We start from the raw sequence: 25029 nt of genomic DNA, 5'->3' as shown, positions 1-25029 counted from the left end.
AACCAGCCAGCTGAAGATTAGCATTTCAGGAAACACTTTGACCTTAAGATATTCATATCATGCGTAGAGTGTGTCCACACAAGACGTATCACTTGCAGAGCACACAACCAAGTTCTTTGTGCAGCAAAGGTTGGGTAAAAGATCAGTTTGACTTAACAAGTCCAAAAAGCAAAAACTAGGAGTGTTTTATTATTATTATTATTAAATAATGGGAAAGTGTGTATATACATGAACAGACTGCGGTTTGAAGAAACAAAATAACCACTATGGATTTATGAGTTTCACAAGTCATACAGGTTTATTTCTCATTTGACTTTGGTAGAACAGGATTTCGGTAGCACGTCCTGGTTATCACTTATCAGTCTTAATTGAAGGCCTTTAAGTTCAGCGTGACCAAGCGGAACAATCAAATATAAGCATAAGATTTCATTCAATGAAAACACATTCCTCCAGAATTGAACCTTGACAAAGATTTAAAGGTCCACCAAAGGTAAGCAGCAGAAGGGATGAGATGGATTTAATACAGAAAAAAAAATCATAAAAAAAAATGTATTGGCAGTAAGTTAAATAGTTATACACAATTTAAGACCATGAGTGTAAATGTTGGGCTTTTGCAGCAGCAGCAGTTGTACACAAAGACATACAAAGATGCACAATTCAAAACACTTTGCCGGTGCCTGCGACACACTTGTTTACACTTGTGTAATCATTTGACAGCTTTTAAGACCAATGTAAAAAATAGGTGGTGTTTTTTTTTGTCCATGTCAATAAAATACATTTCAGTTCATATTACCAACAAAATGCTGGTTGCGTTATTCTGATTATGTCACTATTCCATGAGGGATGATGTCTAGCATTTGCCATGTTATAGTGAATGTTAATCGACTGAACAAGGTGGAATGAATATGATGCTAAGAGCAGGAGTCACATCTTTAAATGATTATTAACATGAACCATAATTAATTCAGGTGTGCAACAAGGGGTGTAATTGTAAGCCCGATGGAAATCTACTTATCCCAAAGAGCAAACACTGCTCATTAATAATAATGTCAGCCTGTTCATTTATTTAGGCTGCAAATGAATCTGGGGGGGGGGGCAGTGCAGATGACACAAATGCAAGCCTACATACAGTTCTCATACATTTGTTATTTTACTTTTAACAATTACATGTAAAGTGCAAGTGTTAGGTTTATAATGCATAAAAATCTTGGTTGAAGGATAGAACCTTAATGCGCAATAGAGGAAATACCAAGCAATGTGAAATTAGATGAGTATGACACGAAATTTTATGCAGAACGTCCCTTGTCACCCGTCGTCTATAAGTTCATATTTTGAAGAAAAAAAGGAGGTCATTTGACCATCACTGTGTCAAACAGCTGGATTCCTTCTTTGACTCCGTTTCAATCCATTTCTTCTCCACTTCCACCTGGGGGGGGGGGGGGGGGGGGCACACAATTAGGTGTGATTGCAATTGGACCCTCTGAGCAATTAATTTTCCAAAGGTAATGCATCTTATTTTTATAGCCCATTTCATACACGCGCTTTACATGTTTGTACATTAAACATTTAAAAGCATTTTAAGAACAAAGAACTAAAGACATCTAAAAGGAACAGCAGAGAAAAAAGGCATCTTACTAAAATGATTAAAAGACCATATAGTGAAAACAAAATAATTTACAAAATGCTAAAGGAGCTCAAAACTAAGCATGAGGAAAAAAGTTTCATTTTGAACCTGGACAAAAATTCACACATGGGGCCCAACTTCACTTTTGTTACCAGATTATTAGATTTGTGTGCAGCATAACATCTAAATGCTGCATCACTTTGTTTACTTTGAACTCTGGGTTCCACTATTTCAACCGAGTCTGCAGATCTCCGAGTCCTACTGGTTTATATTCAATTGGCATGTCTTGAATGTATTCAGGTTCTCTCTATTATTCATTGAAGGGCGGAGTTAAAAAAGTCGAAAATAGTTGAAATATAAAAATAGTTGAAAAGATAAACTAGAGAATGTGCAAAAACAAAGGGTTGTGGTCTAAACCTTGATTTATGAATTGACAGTTGCATCTGAAAACTTTTGTCCATATGGTTCACACTGCGCTGCTATTAAAACATCTTACCTGACAATGATAGCGTGTCCAACTGGTCACATGTTTCTGTGGCTGGATGTCATTGACCGTGCCCAGTGACTTGACTGCAGTCTGTGACACCACGGCGCCCATAATCTCACATTCCATTGTGATAAAAGGATGCCAGTCACTTGGGATTTCTTGATCAGATCCCAGCTCAAGTTTGCAGGAGAATGAATGAGGATGGTCGATTGCTGCAACGGAACAAACAGTAGTTAACGTTTGAGTAGAGTCACTCGCAACCTTGCACAAGAAACAAAGATTAGGACAAACAGAGCAAGGGTCTGCAATGACTGTGCTGCAGACACTAGTCGTGGGCCATGAATCATTTGGTAAAGGATCATAAAGAAAGAATAAACCGTTTTGATTCATTTTCATGAATAAATCGCAATTTTTTCAATAAATCAGCCGACACATTAACAAAAAAGAATTATCACTTCTGAATTAAAGAAGAAGTCAACCTTCGACATTGCTTTACAATAGTAATGTTATATGTGACCTCACTAGTCTAAACATGACATTCTGATTAATATTACATTTGTGGAATATGAGTTATGCAGCAAAATCGAGACATTTTTATCCATCTCAGGGGGCGGCCATTTTACCACTTGCTGTCTAGTGAATATGACATCCCAAGTTGCTCAGGGCTCAGGCAACGACTAATCACAGCTCACCTGTTTTCTAAAGCTGAGCTGTCATTGGTTACCTGAGCTGTGATTAGTCGTTGCCTGAGCCCTGAGCAACTGGGATGTCATTTTCACTAGACAGCAAGTGGCAAAATGGCCGCCTTCTAATATGGATAAAAACTGATGGATTTTGCGGTTTCACTCATATGCCACTAACTCAATATTAACCAAAATACCGTATTTAGGGTTGTGGGGCTGCATAGACCATATTATTGTCAAAATAAATTTGAGGGGTTGACTGCCCCTTTAACACATTTGCATGAATTATTTAATTTAATGTAAAAAAATGAATGTATGTTGACGATTATTATTGTTAAATAATGATGTTCATCTATTAGGACACGTAGGTTAAGGTAATGGCTTCTCACAATAATCACTAAAAACTATTTAACAAGGGAGAAAACAGATGTGAATATGCAACACTTTATAAATCTCCGCAAGTAATGATTCCTTGTAAAACATTCCCAGTAAATCACAATGTCCCATCACTTCTGAGCTGTTATTAGAACAGGCCTTTGCCCAGGGGCTACTCATGTGGTCCCAGGGGCCTACCTGGTACCCCCGGAAAAAACATGTTGGTGACTCCTGCGCTGTCTGAATTGAAATTACCATTATTAATATTATAAGAATGCCCCCCCGCCCTCCTCTAAAAACTAAAGAAAAAAACATTGGAAACATGGGTGAAGCATCTTCTCACAACTATGCATTTCATGGTATATGCGTTACCTGTGTTCTTTGCCGGGAGCCTGTCAATCTTCCAGATGATAGCCGAATAGACATTCTCGTACTTGACGCTGCCGACTGTCACCTGCATGACAGGCTGAGACTGCAGTGCAGTGCTGAAGGAGCCCAAGCAGACATTTCTGTTCATACGGGCCTTTAGTGACCTCTGGCGCAACAAGGCCGCCGTTTGTGTCACTTTGACCCAGTCACCCGGCACCGGCACTCGCACCTCTACATTCTCACACAGTGGAAACGTGTCCGATACCCCCCTGGTGGAGAGGAATGTTCCTGACATATTTAGAAATGCCTGTAACTCAACATAGGCGCCTTGAACTGTGACCACGGATTTTATAGAGAAAGGAATTTCTGTGCAATCCAAAACCATCGTCTTGTACCGCATGAGCTCCACCCTACAAGCATCAGGGGGGCAGAACTTTATCAGTCTGGACATCTGAAACTCCGTCTCATTTACGCACTTGTGGAAGTGGCATTCCTTGATCTCCATCCACAGTTCACTGCCATCTTCAGATCCATAGCTAGCATTTGAACGCAACAGGCCGAGGTCGTTTAGGGCAAGGAAGCAATCGCCGACTCCATTCAGGAAAGCGAGACAGTGAATCTGAGTGACGGCGGTCCGCTCCATGACTCCTCCAAACTTATCTTGTTGTACCCAGATGTGGTCAGTGATCTGCAACGACAGCTCCTGCTCCTCATAATTCCGCCTGGGCTGAGGGAGCATAGACAGCTTAAAGATTTCCTCTTCCATGGAAACCACCAGGTCTTCCATATCTTTGTGTACAGTGGAGCCAAACTTAAGCAGTTGTTCCACTTCTGCTTCATGATTCACTTCCAGCTTGGGGTGGTAACGTTTCTTTTCAATGTAGGTGAAATGTTCGACTTTCACGGTGAGGACTTTGCGGGGCTCGCTGTAACTTTCTATCTTGAGGTCCGAGAGCCGACACTGTGGCAGGAGCTGGAACTCTTTGAATGGCTTCTCAAGCCCTTTCTCATAGTACATCTGCAGCACGCCCCCTGGTAACAAGCGAAGGTAGATCGGTCCCCATTGTCTTGAGGACATGCGATTCTTTTTTTCAGGAATCCTGAGCATCACAGGCCAACCATCCCTCCTGTGGCTACGAAACAGCCCCCGGGGAACAAACTCAGAAGGAACCTCGCTTATCACCTCACATTTCGAACTAAGTCGCCTCTCATCTGTCTTGTGTCTTTCTGCCTCTCCGTTCTTGTCCGATTCTGCTCGGAGGCCTTCGATTTTGTTGCAAACCAAAGACAAAGTGTTCTGGAGGTGATCACGTGGAGGCTCACTGCCATCTTTGGTCCGTATAAAAAAACGTGGTAGACTGTTGTCAGATTCAGAGTCTGATGAGGAACTGTCCGCATCAATGCTGTGTCCAGAGTTGTCCCAGAAAGGGTTAAAGTGTCCAGAGTTCCCCTGGAAAGTAGGGAAAGGGTTTGGTCCATCTGAGCTTAGACTTGAGTTTTCTTGTGCAGGAGAGGGAACAGAAGTAGGAGATGTGCTGGTGAAGCTCTGGAAGAAGTTGCTTTCCTCCCTGGAGTTGGCGCGAAATGGAGACCTGACTCTTGAAACGCCACTCAAGGGGGTGCGAAGGGGCGTGTTACCCGAAACACATGACCCTTCACTGACACTTGATTGGCTTTGAGGAGATTCCAGGGAGCTGTTGAAGTTCCAGGAAGTGTCTCTGATAGGAGGAAGCACTAATTTGAGACCATTGGGGCGTGGTAGCGCCACTTTGATACACCCTGGTGACTGCAGGGGCTTCTGTGGAGACGAAAGTGGTGTGTTGTCATCTTCAAATGTAACCCAGTTGGAGTGATTAGTGGAACACATGGCTGAAGGCACTTCAAAATAAAAGCTCCTGCAGAGAAATTCTTATCTGCAAGAAAAGAAATTATAGGAAATAATTAGAAAATCATGTACTGTAAGACATCAAATGGATAACATGAATGATCTTGAACAGATTTACATGTCAAGTCAAGTACATGTACTGAAATTAAATCCATTTTGCACGTAACAGCGTTTTCAAAGGAATTTTGTATCTTATAATCTTGTATTTTGATGTTCATATTTCCAGATGGGTGCTCCACTTTAAATGACATCTTGGAACGATCAACACAAAATTTAATTTGCCAAATAAAACTTTGGGAAAACTACATAGGAATGAACATGGACAATAAACTTGTTGATTCCAGATTACAGTCCCTATATGTACTATATCAATTTTGATAGCACTTTGTATGCAGCGATGTAAGGATGGACAGTGTGCAAATGAATTCAGCTACAAACAAACCAGGAAGTCAAAAGATAAATAAAGCCTTTTCTATGAGGTCACGTCATAAAATCCTCTACATCTCAATGTTTTTCCAAGCAGAACTTCTGCTAACTAAGCAGAACGGAAACAAGAAGCTGCGGAATCTTTTGAGAACAAAAGAATAAATTCCCTACATTCCTTTGGGACAAACAGCCATGCACACAGGAAATGGCAATGCGCTCTCATTTGTCTGAGCATACAACAAATATTGCCGAAATACAAGATCAACTTGGAAAAACACACCCACAATGTGATTAACCCATTGTAAATACAGCTACATATCAAATGCAAAATATTTCTGAGTCACATCAGCCAAACAAGCTTGAACATATAACAGACAGATTGAGTCAAATGGGTTGCAAAAGGCACCAATCTGTTTTTTAAATGAGGCCACCTCATTTTTTACATCAGAGTCATCAAAGCTGCTTAAAAAAAATAAATAAGTAGGAGCATCATGTGCTGATGGGTGAGCAATTCCAACATGCCCAATCATGTGGCAAGCTAAGCTGTGCCCTTAAAAATACGATGAGCTCAAATAAATGTAATAATAATTCCATGGTGAAAACAAGCCAAAAAAAGTTAGAAAAGAACAACCCAATTGGACTTGCATTTGATGGATGTTGATGTGACCACAACCACTGTTATCAAGTGCAGAGCTGAAAATGCGATGACCCATTTCCAGAGGCAAAGTGTCGACTCATCAGTCAGCGAGCAGAAGAGAAACTGCTGCTCAGCACACACTGGAAACAAAACGTGCAACAAGCATCACTAGTTAGCTGTTATTAACTTTTATTCCATGGTTCATAGCTCTTTTCCTCCCTAATAAAACAAATAGTGGAAAATTAACACATACGACGAGAATATTCTTTTACTGGACCTTTCACAGTTCACAATAGGAAGCACACATGCTCCAAAAATACAAAATAAAAAACTGAATTTTTTTACATTATCTACAAGTTAAAAATATGATAAAGAAAAAAATTCCAACACTTCGGGGTACACTCCAACCGCCTGTTTTAGCTAAAGATATTAACAAGCTTTCTCCGACAACAACAAAAAAACTTTCAAAAATATATAAGTTACTTTCCTATACTGATAAAATGTCTTTACCCATCTCGAAATGGGAGACAGACTTGTCTATAGCACCGGAATCTGACTTTTGGATTCAAGTTTGTGAAAACGCATTTAAAATGACAAAACACACAAATTTACAACTTATCCAATATAAAATTATTCACAGAACATACATTACTCAATATATGATGAAGAAAATGGGACTCTCAGACTCCGACATTTGTCTCCAATGTTTACAAAACACTACAGACACTTATGTTCATGCTTTATGGTTATGCACTACGGTTATGTATTTCTGGACTAAAGTCTGAGAAAAACTTTCCGCTATTTTGGACTGTAGGATACCTTTATCTCCAAACTTGTGTTTGCTAGGTGACCTAACAACAACTGACTTACCACATAAACAATTTCAATCTACACTTGTAGCCCTTACTATCGCAAAAAAAAACAATTCTTGTTAACTGGAAAAATAAACAAGCTCTGAATATCGACCAATGGTCTAACCTCCTCATAAATCACATTTTAATGGAAAAAATATCTGCCTCAAATAAACACCAAATATCAAAATTTATAGAAACATGGTCTACGTATATAGAATTTTTTAACCTAATTCTGGTTACTTAATTCTGTCTGTTAGCGAGAGTCACTACATCGTGATAACTTGCATTGATGTTTCTGCATTTGGCAATTTATTATTATATTATATTATTAGTATGGGATTTTTTTTAATGGGCTTTAGGTGAACTGATGAATACACACTCGCTCGCACGCACGCACATACACACACTCACCAACATCCAAAAATATATATATATATATAAATATATAAATTTTTTTAATAAAAAAAAAAAAAAGGAGAGCAATGATGATGTCAAATCGAATGAACAATACTGAGCTCTCCTTGAAAAAAAAAAAAAAAAAGGAAGCACATGCACATGTGTTACCTGTATAAAAGCAATTCTGCTTTCAAAAGGTACACAAATACAGTAATAATACTGTTTTGGTTGACACAGTCAGAAGAACAAAGACAAAGTTACATTTTAGAAAGTTTAGTTGACTATCATTTTTCTGATTAGTTGTACTTCAACGTTGGCATTCTAAGATAATGAATGACGAACGACCCCTGTTATTAGATGATGCAGGTGTACCTATTGTTGTGACCGCATAGTTAGTGTGTACTATTTGTGTTGCAAAGGGACTGAAAGGTTGGCAATGTCGTGCTCTCTACAGTGGACAGATGTACAGAAAATGTCTAAAGAGAAATGAAAACACAGGACAATCTCTCCATCTATACACTTCCCCTCCTTGGTCAATCCAAGCCGAGCTTCCAGCCGCTGACACCCACGACACCGCCGCCCGGGATTCCGTCTCGCGAACACGCAGGCCCCTCTCCTGATTTACGCCATTGTTTTGATTTAGTGAACTTTACTGCGTATATAGTCACACTCTTTACACGCGTTTTAACATCAGAAGTCATTCACTGATAAACTGCAGAACTATGACTGACACTGTTGTCAGTGAAAACTATCAGTGCAAAAACATTAGCCCAACTTCTACAAAATAGGGACTTTTGTGGAACGTCGCACAAACTAACACAACTGCGCTGAAATAAGACACAAATGGTCCAAACTTACAAATTCAGAGAGATAGTTCACTCGTTGAGGTCATCACTTGAGTTTTAACGGACGCTGACGTCGGCCGGTCGCTTCTCTTCAAAATGGCAGAGTGAATCCCGGGAGTGTTTAGTGTTAACTCTCCACGACTGTCCTCCGACAGGGCACTGCAGGAAGGAACGGTGTGGAACATAGCCGTGGTGCGTTCAAGAATATGGGAAAGAACACACTTCAACTAATCTTCATAGTTGGGCCGTTACGACTGGACTGGACTTGACTTAACTGAATTGAATCGAAAATAACTGTATAATCGTTTATTGCAAATACCTCATTTATAATATTAACAAATTGATGAATAACAGCAGGTTTTGAAATCAGAAGTCAAGTAAAATAGTTTGTTCAGCTATTATTGCATTCATTTTAAAAAGGTGACACCTTGCAATTTTGGTACAGATCTTCACAAGAAACATGTACTTTACTAAACGCATTTGCCTGCCTTGAGTTTGTGCCTACAGTGACTTTAAAGACGTATGAAAGTACTTATAAAAAACACAAAGCTACTAAAAAGCTACTAGTAGTTGCTGATCGTGTAGTAGTAGTAGTAGTAGCAGTAGTACAATGATAGCCTAGCAAGTGGCAATGTTGATGTTGTCCGCTGTTTGCCCAGGCTGCTAAGATAACTTCCAACTGCAAAACCGAACATGTAAAGTGGTAATAATTAATTAATTAATTAATTAATGGATGGACAACAACAAGAGAGTTGAGACAAGCCTGTTTATGCGCTCATTAATCAAAGACTGGGCTAGAATTCCCTTTTGGAAATGGTTGCATTATTGCATCAGTTGGCTGTGCAAAAGAACTTGAAAGAGGATCAACCACCTTTGATTTGTTAGTCACATCCATTTGGAACATGAGAGGAAATTGGCAGTACCCACAGAAAACCGACAGAAGCACAGGGAGAATATGCAAACGCCACACAGGAAGTCCGGAGCTGAGACTCGAATATACAACCTCAAAATTGTGAGGCATGACCTGATACCCAATTGTCTCCATGCTGCTCTCCTTTCCAGGTTTTGGGAAAAAACTGAGGACTACTTTCTGGTAGGAGTGTGACAATATATCAATATCGCGATAAATCATGATACTTTGTCTCCCGATAGATTGTCGATACGCCTACTCAAGTATCGCAATATTTGTTGTTAATATTATACAGTCACTATAACAGCTCCATTGTTCATTACTTATTGAGCAATTACTTGGCAGGCCGCTAGGGGGAGTGCCTCATAAGAGTGGCGGGGAAATGTATGGAAGTCTTCAGGCGAAGAAGACTCATGAGCTTACTTTTACTTGTGTAAGACACTTATCTGTCCAGCAACTGACTCAGTTTTGCATACGTAACATTTTAAAAGTTTGGTCTCTGTTAAGAAGACATTTGTTTAAAAAAAAAAATACACTTTAAGTACTCACTGTGAAGAAGACACCAGTTTTAATATTTTGTTTCAGTGATGGTACAAAAATAAACAATTTTCTCATTGAAAAAACATAATTTTGTCTTGAGTAGTTTTATCATAGATTATCGTGGATTTATTACCTGACCAATACATCAATAATCGCGGTATAGTCATATCATGAGATAATCGTTATCGTAAACCTTGTATCGCATATCGTATCGTATAGTGAGGTACCCAGAGGTTCCCACCCCTACTTTCTTGTACAAAGTAAAGCTTGAAAAGTATAAGTAAATGTTTGAAATGGCTAAAATTCACATGCTAAAATGTAGTTGAAATTCACATAAAAGTGAAGGATGCTGGAGGAACTAATTGTATATTGTTCCGCTTTCATTTCCTTGTACTTTAGGTTGAAGTGCATGGAGAGTGTTAACTGTATAAAATGAAACACATTGCTCACACTTACACATTAAATTGCCAAACTCAGTCAAATTAGTGAATTTTGAAGCAGCATTTACATCTCAAGAGCACTCCCAAGCACTACAAACGGTAACAGACGAAGCACAATTTTTGTTTGCCAAAGACAGTGACGCCATGAAATAATAATCTTGAAACAGATCCCATGTCAAATTAAATGGTGCCGCCTTATTTCCCAATGGTAACGGGTGGGTCTCTTTGTCTTTAAAAAAAAAATAATAATAAAAATGCAGAAAATTATGTGAAGCATTATCCAAAGCCAGCTCATTCAATAGACAAAAATCTCTTTATTCAGATTCTCACACATTGTGGGCTTTCGAGAAGGTTACACTTTGAGCATACTAGTACAGTACTCTCCATCGTGTGGACGCAGTTAGCAAATCCTTGCGATCCAAGTAAAGACTGGCAAAAAAGCATTGAGTGGCCACCTTGCCTTACCTCATCATGTCACAACAAGCCAAAACTGAAACTGCAGCTGCATACTGCATGAATCAGCTTGTCTAGCAACAGTTCAAGAGTCCAGGCACATCCCATTATACAAACTTTGAGACACACCCAAAATAAGTAAGTACAGACATCACATTTTGTGAGAAATATTTGCACGTTCAGGAATGAATACATTTTATATTCTGTTTATGTGCATTTTTAAGATTGAAACATACAATTAATATTGCAGTACATATCATAAATGTATGTTTGAAAATAATACAATATATTTTGAGGTTGCAATATCCCAATTGAAGGGCATATCCATACTTAATTCGGAGCTTTCAAAAAAAAACTACTGTTGCAAAGTAAACTCAACACGCTCATATGGGATGCCTTACATGCTACAAATTGTCCATTGTAGACTTTTTCTTCCATGTAAACAGTTAATCAGTCAGAGGTTCTTGGCAGACTTTGTTGTCCTCTTAAAAGGACTTTTCAGAAAAAGGGATGGATTCAAGTGTTAAAGTGTTGGTTGATCATTGGAAGCCCTTCTTAGTGTTAGAAGGGATATACATTAAAGGCGTGAAACAATATGTGCATGTAAAAACATCCACACTCACATTTTGTGTTCAATACGCAGCAAGAACAGTGCCATTTTCCTCTGACGCACGCACGCACAACCGGAAAAAACAGAAAGGCTGATTGATCAACAGGGTTTGGTCTTCAAGTCAGCAAACTTTATCCATTTCCTGTGTTCTATTTGTAAGGAAAGTGGTTCCTCTCCAATTCTGCTCTGGTCCAAAGGTCAAACAGCTTCCGGCACAATTTATGTGAAGTTGTGTCATGAGGAAAGAAAAGGCCTCTTAAGTGTTTGTATTGCCACAATGTAAAATGTGGAAGTTTTGAGGCTTTGCTTGTGATCCGGTTTTGGTGACGTGGTGGTCTTAGGGTATCGTAGGGTGCCGTAGGTGGTGCGTGTCTGGGGGGCTGTGGGGGGTCCTCCACGGTGTCTTCATGGTGCTCTCATGATCCCAAATGGAGCCTTTTTTTGATGGGGGAAGCGGACCGCTAGCGACCTTTGTTCTTCTTGGCATTTGCCTGTGGAAGATATCGATGGATATTAATTTTATTTTTTTAAATCTAAGCTCCCTCATATCACATTTTTACAATTAATTAATTGATACTTAGGTAATATGTATATGCAACCAAATACATGGTGTTCATTCATTAATTTTCATGAGACTGTGAAAGAGCTGGATGTGAAAGAACTGTATATGCAATAGCACAAGTCAAGAATATTAAATAGTAAAAATAAAACAAATGCCCTGATTTATGTTATCTATAAAACGAAGGGCTCAGGTTTACTTTGCATTCCTTTGAGAATCTAGAAACATGCTGGGTCTGGTTTCTGTCCATCACGAGAATACCATCACCTTCAGATCACACACATGTTCAGTCCTGCCGTTTGGCGTTGGCGCACGCACGCACACACACACACACACACCCACACACACACACACACACACACACACACACACTCATCAGTGGACCTCTTCAACTCAGACCTAATGTCTTTTTCAGATGCTGCCAGCAAGTGCCTTTCCCATCAGACCGTGCAGTAAGCACACTGCTACCAGTGACCTCTGCGTCCACCTTGTAACTGGCAGAATCTTTACGGCGTCACGGCTCACAGACTGAAAGCACAACTTAACCTCCCGAGAGACACTTGAGTTTTCTCACTCACTCCTTGGAGCTTTCAATTTTCTTTTATACCGGAACAGCAGCGGAGCTCACCCATTAGGCAATGTAGGTAAATGCTAAGGATGCAAATGAATGTTTGTGTGTGTTTGGGGGGATGAATCACCTTCAATGAAATTATACTTAAAAGTTTTTGCTTTTAACGTTTGAAATAGAAAACCTAAAAGATTCAATGTTGCACAATTGCCACATAATATTACTACAAATAATAATGTGAATAGGTGAGGACCAAAGTTATTGATGTAGTAACCCCAGATAACTTTGTAAAACTGCCTTAATGACCAAAATTGTCCCAAGCATAGGCAAGAATGAAAAAAAAAAGGAGGTGGAAAAACAGTTAAAAGAAAGATACAAAGTAGGTACAGTAATGAAACAAAGCATCAGTTGAACTGTCAGGCATTTAGCGATTAGCTTCAACATGCTAAGATAGTAACAAATTATATTATTTGGGAGCTAGGTGGCATGGAGTGGTCTTAATCATTAGATAATCTGAAATTGGCACAATCTACGCTTTTATTATTGGTTGTATTCAAATATGGATATGCTAACATTTTTCTGGGTAAAAATTTTAACCTCAGTTTTTCGTACACATTATTATTATTATTAACTAATTCAACTCCCAGGCATTTTCACTGAAACAACCCCCTTTGCTCCAGGCTGTTTTACTGGATTTTGACTGATTTTGCAAGGTCCACAGAATATTGTGTTCTATTGCTATAAAAACATGATACCTACCAAAAGGAAGATTAGTCTCCTCTTTCATCAGAAAAAAAGTATATTTGTATCTGTTTCAATTTTGCAGCAATTAGCAACAGAATATGCACCATCATTATTTACAAACCTGTTGAAAACACTGGCAAAAAGAGCTTGTTGCAAGATGGCCCTGGCTGATCTTATACTATGCTGCCACCTGCTGGCCGTCTGCTGGCCGTTTTTTTTTGTAACAACTACCATTGCTTTAAGTTACCTCTTCATGTGAGAAGCTGTATCAAAGCCTTCTGTATGCTCTAGCACAATTTTTTTTAATTTTATTTAAAAAAAAAACGTACAAATACGTTTTTGGGAGCAGGACAAAGTATTTAAAAAATGTATTTATACATTTTGGGGTTTGAATGAGTTAATATACCATAACATAGCCTTTCCACATATTCGATTTCTAGGTAAATTGCCAATGGAGAGGGGCGCCAGACAAGAACTTGCCTAGGGTTTCACGTTGGATGCAGCCTGCTAAGACTGGCACCCATATTCTAAGCGTTTCAATTAATTATTTAAAAAAAGAAAAGAAAAAGAAAATAAATTTAAAAAAGATTGGTCCTCAGTGTACCTTGCTGCCCAGTTTGAGTGTGTCAATCTCCTCTCTCTGTTTGCTCAGCGTCTCGTTCATACTACACAAATGGTCACTCATCATGCTCAGCTGGTCTTCATAGCTCCTCTTGGTCGTGTTTAGCTCATCCTGTGTGGCACATGAGATCATTTCAACTGAGGGAACTAGAGCAGAGGTGGGCAAACCCGGTCGTCGAGGGTCGGCGTCCTGCAGGTTTTGGAGGTTTCCCTCTTCCAACACAAGCTGATTCCAATTTCAACAGGATCATCAGTTTGCTGATGAGTTGATCATCTATCAGCTATGCTGGAGAAGGGAAACATCCAAAAACCTGCAGGACTCCGGCCCTCGAGGACCGAGTTTGCCCATCCATGGACTAGAGGGTGTTGTCTTTGTTGCTATTGTTGGAAGATTATCATACCTGCAGGTGTGTGATGTTCTGATTAGCCCGTTTTATCTCCTCGACAACAGTCTCACGTGATTTCTCTGCGATGGCTAACCTCTTGGCCAAAGCTCGACACTAGAAAGTAAGTGATGACATTTTTTTTTACAAGCAAATGTATACTGCATGCCTTCATTTGAAGGCACAGTAAAGGTGGTGGTTTGAGGTAGGGACAGTTTATCATCTCTGGCACAATAAAGATTGGGTGCATTCCTGCTGCTAGGATACAAATTGCAGATAATGTCGGTCACGCTGTGACCAGATGTTATTAAAATTCCAACTGCTTTTCAATGTACAACAAAAAATGTTTTCTCCCTCTAGGTTTAAGACCATGAGCCCATAAGATGGCATACATTTAAAATAAATTGTATGAATTTGGGCCTCTTTTAGGCTGTTTCTATTTATATGATATCACAGTGTGTGCAGAATATTCATTAACGTTGTGTGACATTCAAGATTAACTCAACTTCCCTGTAGTAGGCTGTACTAACAAATCTTTTTACAATCGATTATCTTATTAATTACTTGGGTAATCGCCCTATCCAATAAACCCAGTGGAAATAAAAAATATTAAATTTTTATCTGGAAAAAAATCAGACCATGATAAGCCTGTACAAGTAACACTTCCATTAAGTTTGCTAAAGTTGATGTCTATCAACGTTAAACTCATTTCAAAGTAAACACGTTCATATTAATTATTAAATAAGCTAGTGTCTGGCGTCACACTCTCTTGCTGTTATTGGCTGCTCTAATGGCCTGCTTAAAAAATACCGAACTGTGAGCTGCAAATTCTTAGGTGTTATATCACCTAATCAGAAATCATCATCAGACATTTTGACCCTAGAGTTGAGAAAAACAGTTTTTAACATGTGCATGCATTAGACAAAGCTGTACAAGCCAGTAACTAAGGTGTCAAAATTAGTGCCTTAATTTTGAGTTAGTTTAAAGTTCTTTTAACTTCACAAAAAAAAAAATTTAACGCACGTTTACTGACCGCTCCTTACGTGGAAAGCCTGTACTGGGGGAATTCCAGTCACAATGCAGCAGACACATCCACGTCAAAATTTAGCAGTAATAAATGTAATAATAATGCATATATTTGTGGAGACTGTGGTCAAGTTGTATTTTACAATTGTAATTACTTCATGTTAAATATTTGATAGCTCTTAATATGAAGAGAAAAATGCACTGAGGTGTCACCAACATCTTATAAATGCAATTATGTCATCTAGTGGCAGAAAAATGACCACAACACAAATCATTATCACACTTGTTTTTTTACAGTACAGTACATCTTTTTTAATTTGAACTCAATTTTATGACTTATTATGAAATTATTGTATCAGTGATAGTAAAAGATGCAGCTATCGTTCATTAATATTTTTTCCACTTTTATGTTAAACAAATTGTACATTTATAACAAATATAAAATGTGTGATTTGTCGTGAGTTAACTATTGAAGTCGTGATTAATTATGATTTAAAATTTTAATTTGCCTGACAACCCTTTTTTTTTTTTGAGAAAAGATAAGGGCCACATACTGATAGTCCCTGTCCTTCAAATATTTGGAAGGAACACACACATTATAAGGAAAAGCTGTTCTGGCTAATGTTTTACACCTACCCAGGAACAATCACTATTAAGATGACTTCCAATGCTAAATGGCTAAGAGAAAATAATTTCCTCAAAAGCACTGACGATGTTTTCAGATAGACTTTTATGAGAATAGGCTTCACCTCAGAGTGGAAGTGCACTGCTTTGCTGTCAGACACCTGGAGCTGAGTGGTGAGCTCTCCCACTCTGGTCATGTAGTGAGTCTTTATCAGCTGCTCCCTGGACTCCTCGTCTCCCACCTGCAAAACACACGCAACATCCTGCAATGTTACGCTTGATTTATCCATGGGGAATATGTTGCTTTGAACTTTTTCACATAAATGCATGGCCACTCACATGCTCAGCTATGGGTACGGTACACAACATGCCAACCTGGAGAGAGGAGACATAAATACAGCTGTTGAGTAAACAGTCTGCCTGACTAGTGAGACCGGAGCAGTTCTGGATTGTAGGGGCACTGTGAACCTTTACAAAAAGTATTCTTCTATTGTGCTCAGGCGGATGTCTGAGTTTTATCTCACAAAAAGAGCGTGGGAGCAACAAGGACAGACAAGTTAAAGAAAGTCCTGCCATGAAGAGGAACAAGATAAAAATAAGAAGTGACTGTACCAGGCTGGTGCACATAGTTTCTTTCGCAGCCGTTTTCAGAGGCGTCTCCACTTCCTCATGGTTCTGTGTCAGCGAGCTGACCGCAGTCGTCTGCGAGTTCTGACCTGCCCCCAGAGCGATGGCGAGCTGTGCTTCCAGGTCGGAAATGCGCTGGTTCTCCTTTTCAAGCCGCACCTTCCCCAGCTGAGCTTCCAGGAGCCAGTGTTCTTTTTCTTGCTCAAGGCGAGCAATTTTTTCTTGACTCTGCTGGACCTGCAGGAGGCCAGCGGAGCACAACAGTTAAAGGGGAAGTCAACACACACATTTTCGTCACAATATATTGGATGTGTCCCACTCAACTAATCATGGCTATCTGATTAATATGACATTGCAATATTGCAAAAGCCAGCCATTTTTGTCCATCTCAGGGGGGCGACCACTTTGCCACATGTCCACTGAATATGACATCACAGTTGCTCATGCCTTAAGTAACGACCAATCATGGTACAGCTTCAGCAAACAAATGAGCTGTGATTGGTCATATCCTGTGATGTCATTTTCAGTTGACAGCAAGTGACAAAATGGCCACAACCTTTTGCTGCTGAACTCATACTCCACAAAGGCAATATTAATCAGAATACCACATTTACACTTGTGTGGCTGCATACAACATATTGATAACACATTTTTGGGGTTGACTTACCCTTTAAGTAACAAGAAACATAAATAACTTGAATCTAGCTTGCCTGAGCTCTATTTACAGCACTTTCTAAAACAGTGAAATACTACATTAAACTTGAAATGGCATTTTTCCGTAACAACCTCATACAAGACAGTCACATAACACCTATGACCACATGCAACCAATTTATAGTGACCAATAGAGGAATCGGCATCATACCTGTTGAGTGAGACCTTCTCTACTCTCAGTGGAGCTAGTGAGTATCCGGCGATTGGACAGCGCTTCCCTGTATGGAACGGACTGTGGCCTGGGCTAAACACAACCAGTGACAACATATAAATGATGGCATAATAGGGTACATCTGCCTAAATGTGTTTCTATATCTACCATTCTATACATAGCATGTTGAAGCTCTTTAACCGAATGAGAAGATGCTGGAAATGCTTACCTTTTTGAGCGCATGCATGTAAGCAGCTGCTTTCTTTTTGTTGGAAAGCATAATCTCGGCTTGTAAAGGGTTAAGGGCTGTTGTGTTTCCTCTGGGACTGTAACCCGATGACGTGAAGAAATCCAAGTTGTTGCTGAAGAATGTGGATAGCTGCAAGAAACCACAGATATTACGCCTCATAAAACTCAACCCTTCGAAGGCAACAGTGATGGGTAGAATAAATGTGCAGTTAGGATTTCTCCTGCAGAGATGCTCCATCTCAAAATGCTCCCTTCACATATCCTGTGGAAGCATGTGTGCAAGCCACTGCACTTGGCTTCTCATCAGACACGTTTTTATTCAAAAAGAGAACTCATTTATCAGTAACGGTAGCTGGGGAGCAGCTGCAAAAACTGCGATTTTGACAGTAGCTTTGAAAATTGAACTGCTGGCCACCTGAGTTCTGCCTATAGTGGCAATTTAGCATCATGATCCCACACTGTCAAATCTCGACTGCGCATCAGAAGGCTTAATGTGTTGTGTGCGTGTGTGAGTGAGATAAATCATGAACTTGGCTGCTGATCGCCCCCTATTGGCCGTACCTTGCCTGTGCTGTTGGTCAGTGATCCGAGGGAGCCCAGCAAACACTCTGTGGTGGTGAAGAGTTTCTGTGTGGCAGTGGGGAGCTCCTGCTCTAAACTGGCTTTCTGGTTGTAGTGCTTTGACATTTCTATATACATGTAGACACACACATACATGAAGAAGAGTAAAGGTATCTCTATTGTGACCATTTGGAATCATATTTTAAAATGACTGCAGATGAAGAACAGACACGTATAGTAAGTTTTGATAAAAAATTGCCCAGCCATACATAAATTCACAGAACACGTAGCTTGGTTTAAAAAAATGTAAAGGTTCTGAACAAGTAGCTTGGCTTAATTTAAAAAAAAAAAAAAGGGTTCACAAAAAACAGCTGTTCAATCTAGCCTTAGTTTACAACAGTTGAGCCAGTGTCGCAAACTTAGTGATTTGGTCGCTACATTTAGCGTCTCTTCTGACACAAGTCTTTTTTTTTTCTTAAAGCATCTAGTGGAAATGTTTTTGCAAAATATAATCGGGGTTGGTTGTTTTTATTTGTATTACCCTAGTCAAATCTTGCTACTGTACCCCACATGGGACATGTGAAGACTCAAGCTTGTTGTCACATTTCCCATATCACCCAGTAGTGGAAAAAAGGTTTGGTTGTCACACTCCTTGTATATTGTCACTAGATGGTGGCGTCTCAATTTATCAAATTGTCGCATGGTCTTTTACAGTATGGGATCGGAGCTTAGCTAGATAGTCTTGCTTGAAGTAACAGTTGAACTTATGTGAGATGACAGCTCTTCAATATTTTTATCCTAAACTTTTACACAAGTGGTTTATAACAAAACTTTTATCATTAAAAAGTGGAAAAGAAAATGTATAATTCAGATTGTCATTAGCTAGTAAAAGTCTTAGTTGGGGTTAGTCATCACTTTCTCAACCAAACCGTAAATCATGCATGGTGAGGTTACAATTTCTTTCTTTCTTTTTTAATAGAACGAAACCATCCATTTTCTGTGTCGGGCGTGCTCTGAGCCTATCCCAGCTGAATTTGGGCGGGAGGCAGGGTACAATCTGAACTGGTTACATAAAGAAACATGGGCAGATAATTTACACGGAAGACAAGGGCCTGACTCCACCAGATGCCATGATGAGGGCAGCCAGGGAAGTAAAATTAAATAACAACAACCATCCGCAGCACTAGCAACTGCCAATACACATAAGAACACAAGCAAGATATTTCTCAAAAATAAATGAGTAAGTGATTGCTCGGGAAGTATTCCACCAATGCCTGCCAGGAGGATATGTCAAAAAACAATTTTTGTTGTTGCTGGTTTTATACAATATAAGCATGACAATCTGAGTGTGTGTGTGTGTTTGTTTGTTTGTTTGTTTGTTTATGTCAGTATTCAGTCTGTCAAAGCACCTTTAAAAATATTTTTAAAGGTGGATTTCTGGATTTGAATCTTCTGTTAAATCCCATCTTTTTTTATATACGGTAGTTGTTCACATTACAAAAACTAATTCCTTTGGGGAAATTGAGACAATCGCTACTCATGGTCTTTATTTCATGGAGATGTCTGCTAAAGATGACATCACTTCATTGACGCACATCACAAATGAACCGCTTGCGAATTAGCTGAATTAAAACCATCACTACAAATGCCAACTTCATGCTTTTGTGTATGAGTGGAATTTTGCAGATGCACAAATGAGCATTAGTGTCTATCCCACACCCAAATTATATCCACAGTCATGAAGGTGAAACTGCTTCTTTACCTTTAATAACATCATGAAGACTGTGCAAGCATGCCGCCAGGTGGGTGAAGACGGCAGTGGTGCTAGTTTGCGGCATACCATCCTGACGAACACCTAAAGACACAAGGCGCACATTATGTGTAAGGCCACTAGCACAGGTTTGAACAATTCATGTTAACCTACTGGGCAAGGTCAACAGGGTAATGTAGTTCTGTAGTTTGCCAAACACCATAGTCACTCTCTTCATATCATTCTGCAGTTCCTGGTTCTTTACTGTAAGGGAAGCAGTGCAAAGTGGTGTCTGGCACTCCTCCTCTAGGCTGGGAGGAGAAGACAGTTAAAAAACATTCCTCCTCCAATCTCTGCCCTTATCTCACACATGCAAGAACACCGCTGACCTTTTTAGTTGATAAGGGAGCAGCTTTTGCAGGAAATGGGTGTATGTTGAGAAAATGTCACTGAAGTTCTTCAGCTTGTCCACAGTCTCCTGCAATTCAACAAGATAAAATAGATTTTTGGTTGGAGGCAAAGACAAGAGGACACATGTCGAAGAACCTCTCACAAGCACTGTAACCGTGTCCTCCGTGATACTTTGGTGTAACTGCAGAAAACTGTCCTCCAGGGGGCGCACATACACCGCATTCTCATGCAGATACTGAGAGAACTGGAAGGAGAGGAAGTTTAAGTACCTGTCCATATTCAAATTCACATGAGATGCATTGTATTTGCGTGTGCTTGCTATTCTACTGACCTTCTGATTCAAAGAAGAAATTGACTCAATAGAAGAGTCCAGTGGATAGATGTGGACTCTCTGCTCAGTGTACGAATGGAAGTTCAGCAGACCAGCCACCAGGTCCTGAATGAAGCTCAAGGCCTGACCTGCCACATCCCTGGCTTTTATCTGATTTTAGAAAAAAAATATTATTCAAAGTGAATTAAAACTACAGCATGCAAATCAAAACAGAATAAATGCTACATTACAGATGAGGCTGTGCCCTAAACACCCACCTGATGTCTTCTATTGTGTGCCGGCACATTTAGACTGTTGTAGTCACTAGATTCTGGAAGGTTGGAGGGAGAAGGTAGATGATTCAATGAGAAAAATATTCCCAAGCAATCATTCTAAATTCTGAGGGGATTAGGATCAACTACATAAGATTCTGTGTTTACAATGGCACCGTATTATGACAAGGTTATGGTGCACGATAAACTAGCGCAGCCGCATAAAAAGAATACACAATAAATAAACAATATTGTTTTCCATTTATGGCCTTTAAGTATTTTTATACAAGTATTTACTGTAATTATGACTTAACTTGACCATAAGTGTAAGGTACTAATCAACTTTAGCACACACTGACTTACAAATTCGCGTTACGTTGTAAATTGAAAAGCCCTTGTATATACTGGAAGAAAACTGTATTTCTACTCCAATCATGATCAAAAATATCTTGTGGTTTACTTTCATTTTTGAGTGCAAAACACTCACTGGTGTCGTTAAAGGGCACTTTCTCCTGAATGACACTGCTGCTTTGTTTCAGTTGCCTGTTGAGTTCTGCCTGGCATCGTCTTAACTGCTGCTGACTGTACGCGAAAAAAGTGCAACAGAAAAATTTGTCAATCAAGACAAACCCGTAAATCCTTGAACTTTCAAAAAACAAGTTAACCTACCACTCCTCTGTTCTCAATCGGCAATCTTTACCCTCCCTCTCCAGAGTCTGTGTTTTAACCTACAAAAGGCACACAAATACGATCAAGTCATCTTACATTCAGTGTGATAAATCATCCTCTTGGTTTTTTGTTCTCGCTCATTCTCACCTCCAACCGCGCCTTGTCACTCTGCAGCCTCTCGATGCTTTCTGTGTACTTCATAGTGAGTCCATCCACGGCGGTCTGGTGGTGTTGAGAGTCCCGCTCCAACTTCTCTAGGCGTGCCTTCATCTCAGCCTCTTGCCTCTTGTGCTGCTCATCTGCCTCGTAAAACTAAAGAAAACACCGGAGACAAAAAAAATTAAATACAGACTCCTCAGCAACACTGATCAAAAAAAAACACACTATTAATTGTGTATTACTTGAATGTGAAGCCTCTCGTTTTCTTCAATCTTTTTCTGCAGGTCCTCATCAAAAACATTTTGTGTCCGTACACCATGGTGTGAAGGAGAATCTCCTTTATTCTGAAGGTGGAAAAACAAGAGCATTTAATTATTATCATCCAAAATGCATGTGCAGTTTGTTGAGTGTTTGCTGAGATAACATTCACACTCAAGCTACTTATCACAAAAATATGGACATCATTATATTATAGGTTTACTAGCACACGGCAACATGATGGCCTAGCAGTTAGCGCGTCTGCCTAACAGTTCTGAGACTGGGGGAGTGAATAATGGCTCAGGCTCTGTTCTCCCCGTACTTATGTCAATTTTCTCCAGTTACATGTACACATCCTAAAAAGATGCAGGTAAATTAACTAAAGCCTTTTATTGTCCATCTGGCCTGGGACAAGATTGTTACAGTATATCACCAGTATTCTAATCCTTCATTCTATTTCTGTGGTATTTAGGCTTGTGTAAAGTTCCACCACCATGATCACCTTCCCCCTTTTGCCCTTAGATTCACTAGCAGCCAGCTCCTCTTGAAGAAGCTCCACCCTCTTTGCCAGCTGCTGGTTCCGAAAGCTGAGGCTGTCCATTTCCTGCTCCTGCTTCCTCAGGCTCTGATCCCTCTGTTTCAGTTGCTCCTGAAGACAAAGAACCCAGAAATGAAAAGAGATGGTTCTGTAAACATTAGGACGAATCATTAGAATTAAATAATTAGCCTCTTTTACACAGAGATAACACCAAATTACTAATAAGGGTCTTATTAGATGTGTGACAACATTACATCAGCATGTGGTGTAACAAGACTCGTGACAGTGATAATTGCTTCCACTGCAACAAGGCAGGAGAAGTCCTGAGTGTCACACATCTCTGCTCGTCTTTGTCCCCGCTGTTTATTCTTTACTGTACCTCTGTGTGAAAGGGGCTTTTGTGTAAATATTTGAGCATGCACAAAATAAACCCAGAGATGCACAGTAAGGCGCTGTTACTGGTCTAGTAAAAATCACTTTACTTTGAGGGAAGTCGAGTTGGCCTGCTCATCAACAACTGCCTTCTTCAGCACCTGGTTCTGTGCACGCAGCTGTGAAAATATACACAAAAGTGGCATACACATGTATTAAAACAGCAGCTTCTTAGTATTAAATGAGCCATACTACTTTTTTAGTGGACATCATTTCAACAGCAGGCGCAATTGCTTAAAACTATAAACTATACTAGCATACCCCATTTGTGAGGGATAACTACATAGTCAGCACTTCTTATCTAGGAAATCAGTCAAACAGGAAACAGCACACGCTGACCAATAGCCATGCAGTCAGCTGACAAGGAAACAAAAGACACTTAGCAGAAAAAACTGTCATTAGTGCCATTTAGAACCAATTTGACCATGTGAAATTTTGAAAGTGAATGCCTGCATGACAGTGTGTGCATTTTAATGTCTAAATGTAACGTGCAAAGACCCTCAATACACACTAATCAAAACAAAGACAATCTAATGTCGTTTAATAAAGAAATCAAAATATCAATTCAATATCACGGTTTTGCACAACTCGAAATTTTAGCACAAATATTAGCAACCAACAATTAAATCCCATTCTTACACTTGAGAAGCATTAGTAGGATTGTAATTTGTCACTAACGACACGCATTCGCATGTTAAAGGTTATTACTAACTACGCTTTATGATGTGGGACATTATGTCATTGTTCTTCACAGTGGAGATGCCTTGTTAAAATAATTAATTTAAACATTTCGCACTGACAGTTGATATGGTGAAAAGCAAAATATTAGTAGGCTTTAGTAGTAGGTGAAAAAAATAAAATCCCATCTCAATATCCCTTTAATGACAGTCTATGCATATGAAACATCAGAACATAATTTATATGAATTGAAAGGTTACTTTACCTTAGAGTACTCTTGCGCCAACCTACTGTATTTGGTCTGCAGATCCGTGACATTGGCCATAGTTTCTCGAAACTTTGTCGCGTCCGGAGACCGCGAGCAATGTTACCTTCTTCTGGATACAAAGTGATTTCCAATGAACTTGAGCAAAACTCTCCACTGAGCTGGACAGACGCTACGAGTGATAACCCGACCTAGCTCAGGTTAGCAAGCTCCCAATTATCACGTTCTCGTAAACTGCTTGCTGCACTACAACAAATCATTGGCAGTGCGCGCATTGCTAAAGAGAGAGAGTCATAGTTTCCGGACAACGTAAACGTTGGTGGACATCGGATTTACGCAATGATTCCAAATGCGGATGTTATCCGAACTTGAAGGCGATGTGTTGAAGTTAGCATTATCAGCGATGACAGCGCGTAGCAGGCTAACAGGTTAGCAAAGTAGCAAAACACAACCCAGTAGTGCCAAAGAGCACATCAATAAAGCCATTGCGGAGTTATCCGACACGATCATCTCCACGAATAATGTCAGAAAGGACGAATAGCTGTTGTTACATTGGCAAACAAAGTCTTGACAAAACAGTCATCGTCTACAATACTGTCATTATATCATTATTCCTCCGCGAGCCAGCCAGGCAGAAGCTCAGGGGTCAGAGTTCAAGGCAACACAGAACCCCTACGCAGCTCTCCCTTCGGCGCCCTCTAGCGGTTGGAGGAATACAGTGATAGCCAAAACAAGGCACTTCTAAAATTGGAGAGAGAGGGAAAAAAAGACTGACAGACTTTTTAAATAAATCAGTTTTACTATTAAGAATATTTCTCCCCTGGATTTAAATTGTATGTATCCAAGTCGTATTTTGTTTGCAATTCAATAAGTTTTGTTTGTTTCTTCATTTTTTGGCACACGTCTGGTTTAGCTGAACATAAAGG

The 25029-nt window shown here is 39.6% G+C and overlaps 2 protein-coding genes and 1 long non-coding RNA gene across 8 annotated transcripts; 1 reads left to right on the top strand and 2 right to left on the bottom strand.

Moving 5' to 3' along the window:
- Positions 1–271: 271 nt before the first annotated feature.
- Positions 272–8868, bottom strand: ston1 (stonin 1). 2 transcript variants are annotated; one of them, XM_077581175.1, is made up of 5 exons: positions 8595–8868; positions 6495–6626; positions 3542–5451; positions 2121–2323; positions 272–1426 (listed from the first exon to the last, which is right to left on the bottom strand). In XM_077581175.1, the coding sequence occupies exons 3-5, from the start codon at positions 5403–5405 to the stop codon at positions 1361–1363; spliced, it is 2133 nt and encodes a 710-aa protein (XP_077437301.1). In that variant the 5' UTR covers positions 5406–5451; positions 6495–6626; positions 8595–8868; the 3' UTR covers positions 272–1360. The 2 variants fall into 2 exon arrangements, with proteins under 2 accessions (XP_077437301.1, XP_077437300.1); XM_077581174.1 differs by lacking the exon at positions 6495–6626.
- LOC144061091 (uncharacterized) lies at positions 8856–13960 on the top strand. Its single transcript, XR_013296076.1, has 3 exons — positions 8856–9674; positions 12509–12733; positions 13846–13960. It is a non-coding gene; the product is annotated as an uncharacterized LOC144061091 (long non-coding RNA).
- Positions 10766–24776, bottom strand: ppp1r21 (protein phosphatase 1, regulatory subunit 21). 5 transcript variants are annotated; one of them, XM_077581169.1, is made up of 22 exons: positions 24104–24776; positions 23211–23279; positions 22693–22839; positions 22175–22276; positions 21921–22085; positions 21774–21832; positions 21592–21686; positions 21111–21163; positions 20854–21003; positions 20665–20766; positions 20501–20589; positions 20286–20422; positions 20124–20216; positions 18362–18489; positions 17781–17930; positions 17552–17644; positions 16672–16923; positions 16399–16434; positions 16185–16322; positions 14428–14526; positions 14010–14138; positions 10766–12025 (listed from the first exon to the last, which is right to left on the bottom strand). In XM_077581169.1, exons 1-22 carry the CDS (start codon positions 24161–24163, stop codon positions 11996–11998), a joined length of 2376 nt encoding a protein of 791 aa, XP_077437295.1. In that variant the 5' UTR covers positions 24164–24776; the 3' UTR covers positions 10766–11995. The 5 variants fall into 5 exon arrangements, with proteins under 5 accessions (XP_077437295.1, XP_077437297.1, XP_077437296.1 ...); XM_077581171.1 differs by having other exon boundaries at positions 16185–16301; XM_077581170.1 differs by having other exon boundaries at positions 20671–20766.
- Positions 24777–25029: the final 253 nt, after the last annotated feature.

This window comes from Vanacampus margaritifer, chromosome 12, assembly GCF_051991255.1.
Source record: "Vanacampus margaritifer isolate UIUO_Vmar chromosome 12, RoL_Vmar_1.0, whole genome shotgun sequence".
Classification (NCBI taxonomy): Eukaryota; Metazoa; Chordata; class Actinopteri; order Syngnathiformes; family Syngnathidae; genus Vanacampus; species Vanacampus margaritifer.
Note: the sequence above shows the minus strand (reverse complement) of the source record. Positions and strands in the feature narration are given on the sequence as shown.

What these genes read in the sequence shown, in the direction of transcription:
- ston1 (XM_077581175.1), bottom strand. Translation starts at nt 5,405, where the DNA reads ATGTGTTCCACTAATCACTCCAACTGGGTTACATTTGAAGATGACAAC. An exon ending in GCTCCCGGCAAAGAACACAG is followed by an intron (nt 2,324 to 3,541) that starts GTAACGCATATA and finishes GTTCCGTTGCAG; the next exon opens with CAATCGACCATCCTCATTCA. An exon ending in GGACACGCTATCATTGTCAG is followed by an intron (nt 1,427 to 2,120) that starts GTAAGATGTTTT and finishes CCCCCCCCCCAG; the next exon opens with GTGGAAGTGGAGAAGAAATG.
- ppp1r21 (XM_077581167.1), bottom strand. Translation starts at nt 24,163, where the DNA reads ATGGCCAATGTCACGGATCTGCAGACCAAATACAGTAGGTTGGCGCAA. An exon ending in TACCCTGTTGACCTTGCCCA is followed by an intron (nt 20,217 to 20,285) that starts GTAGGTTAACAT and finishes TTGTGTCTTTAG; the next exon opens with GTGTTCGTCAGGATGGTATG. An exon ending in ACATGCATGCGCTCAAAAAG is followed by an intron (nt 17,645 to 17,780) that starts GTAAGCATTTCC and finishes GGTTGTGTTTAG; the next exon opens with CCCAGGCCACAGTCCGTTCC.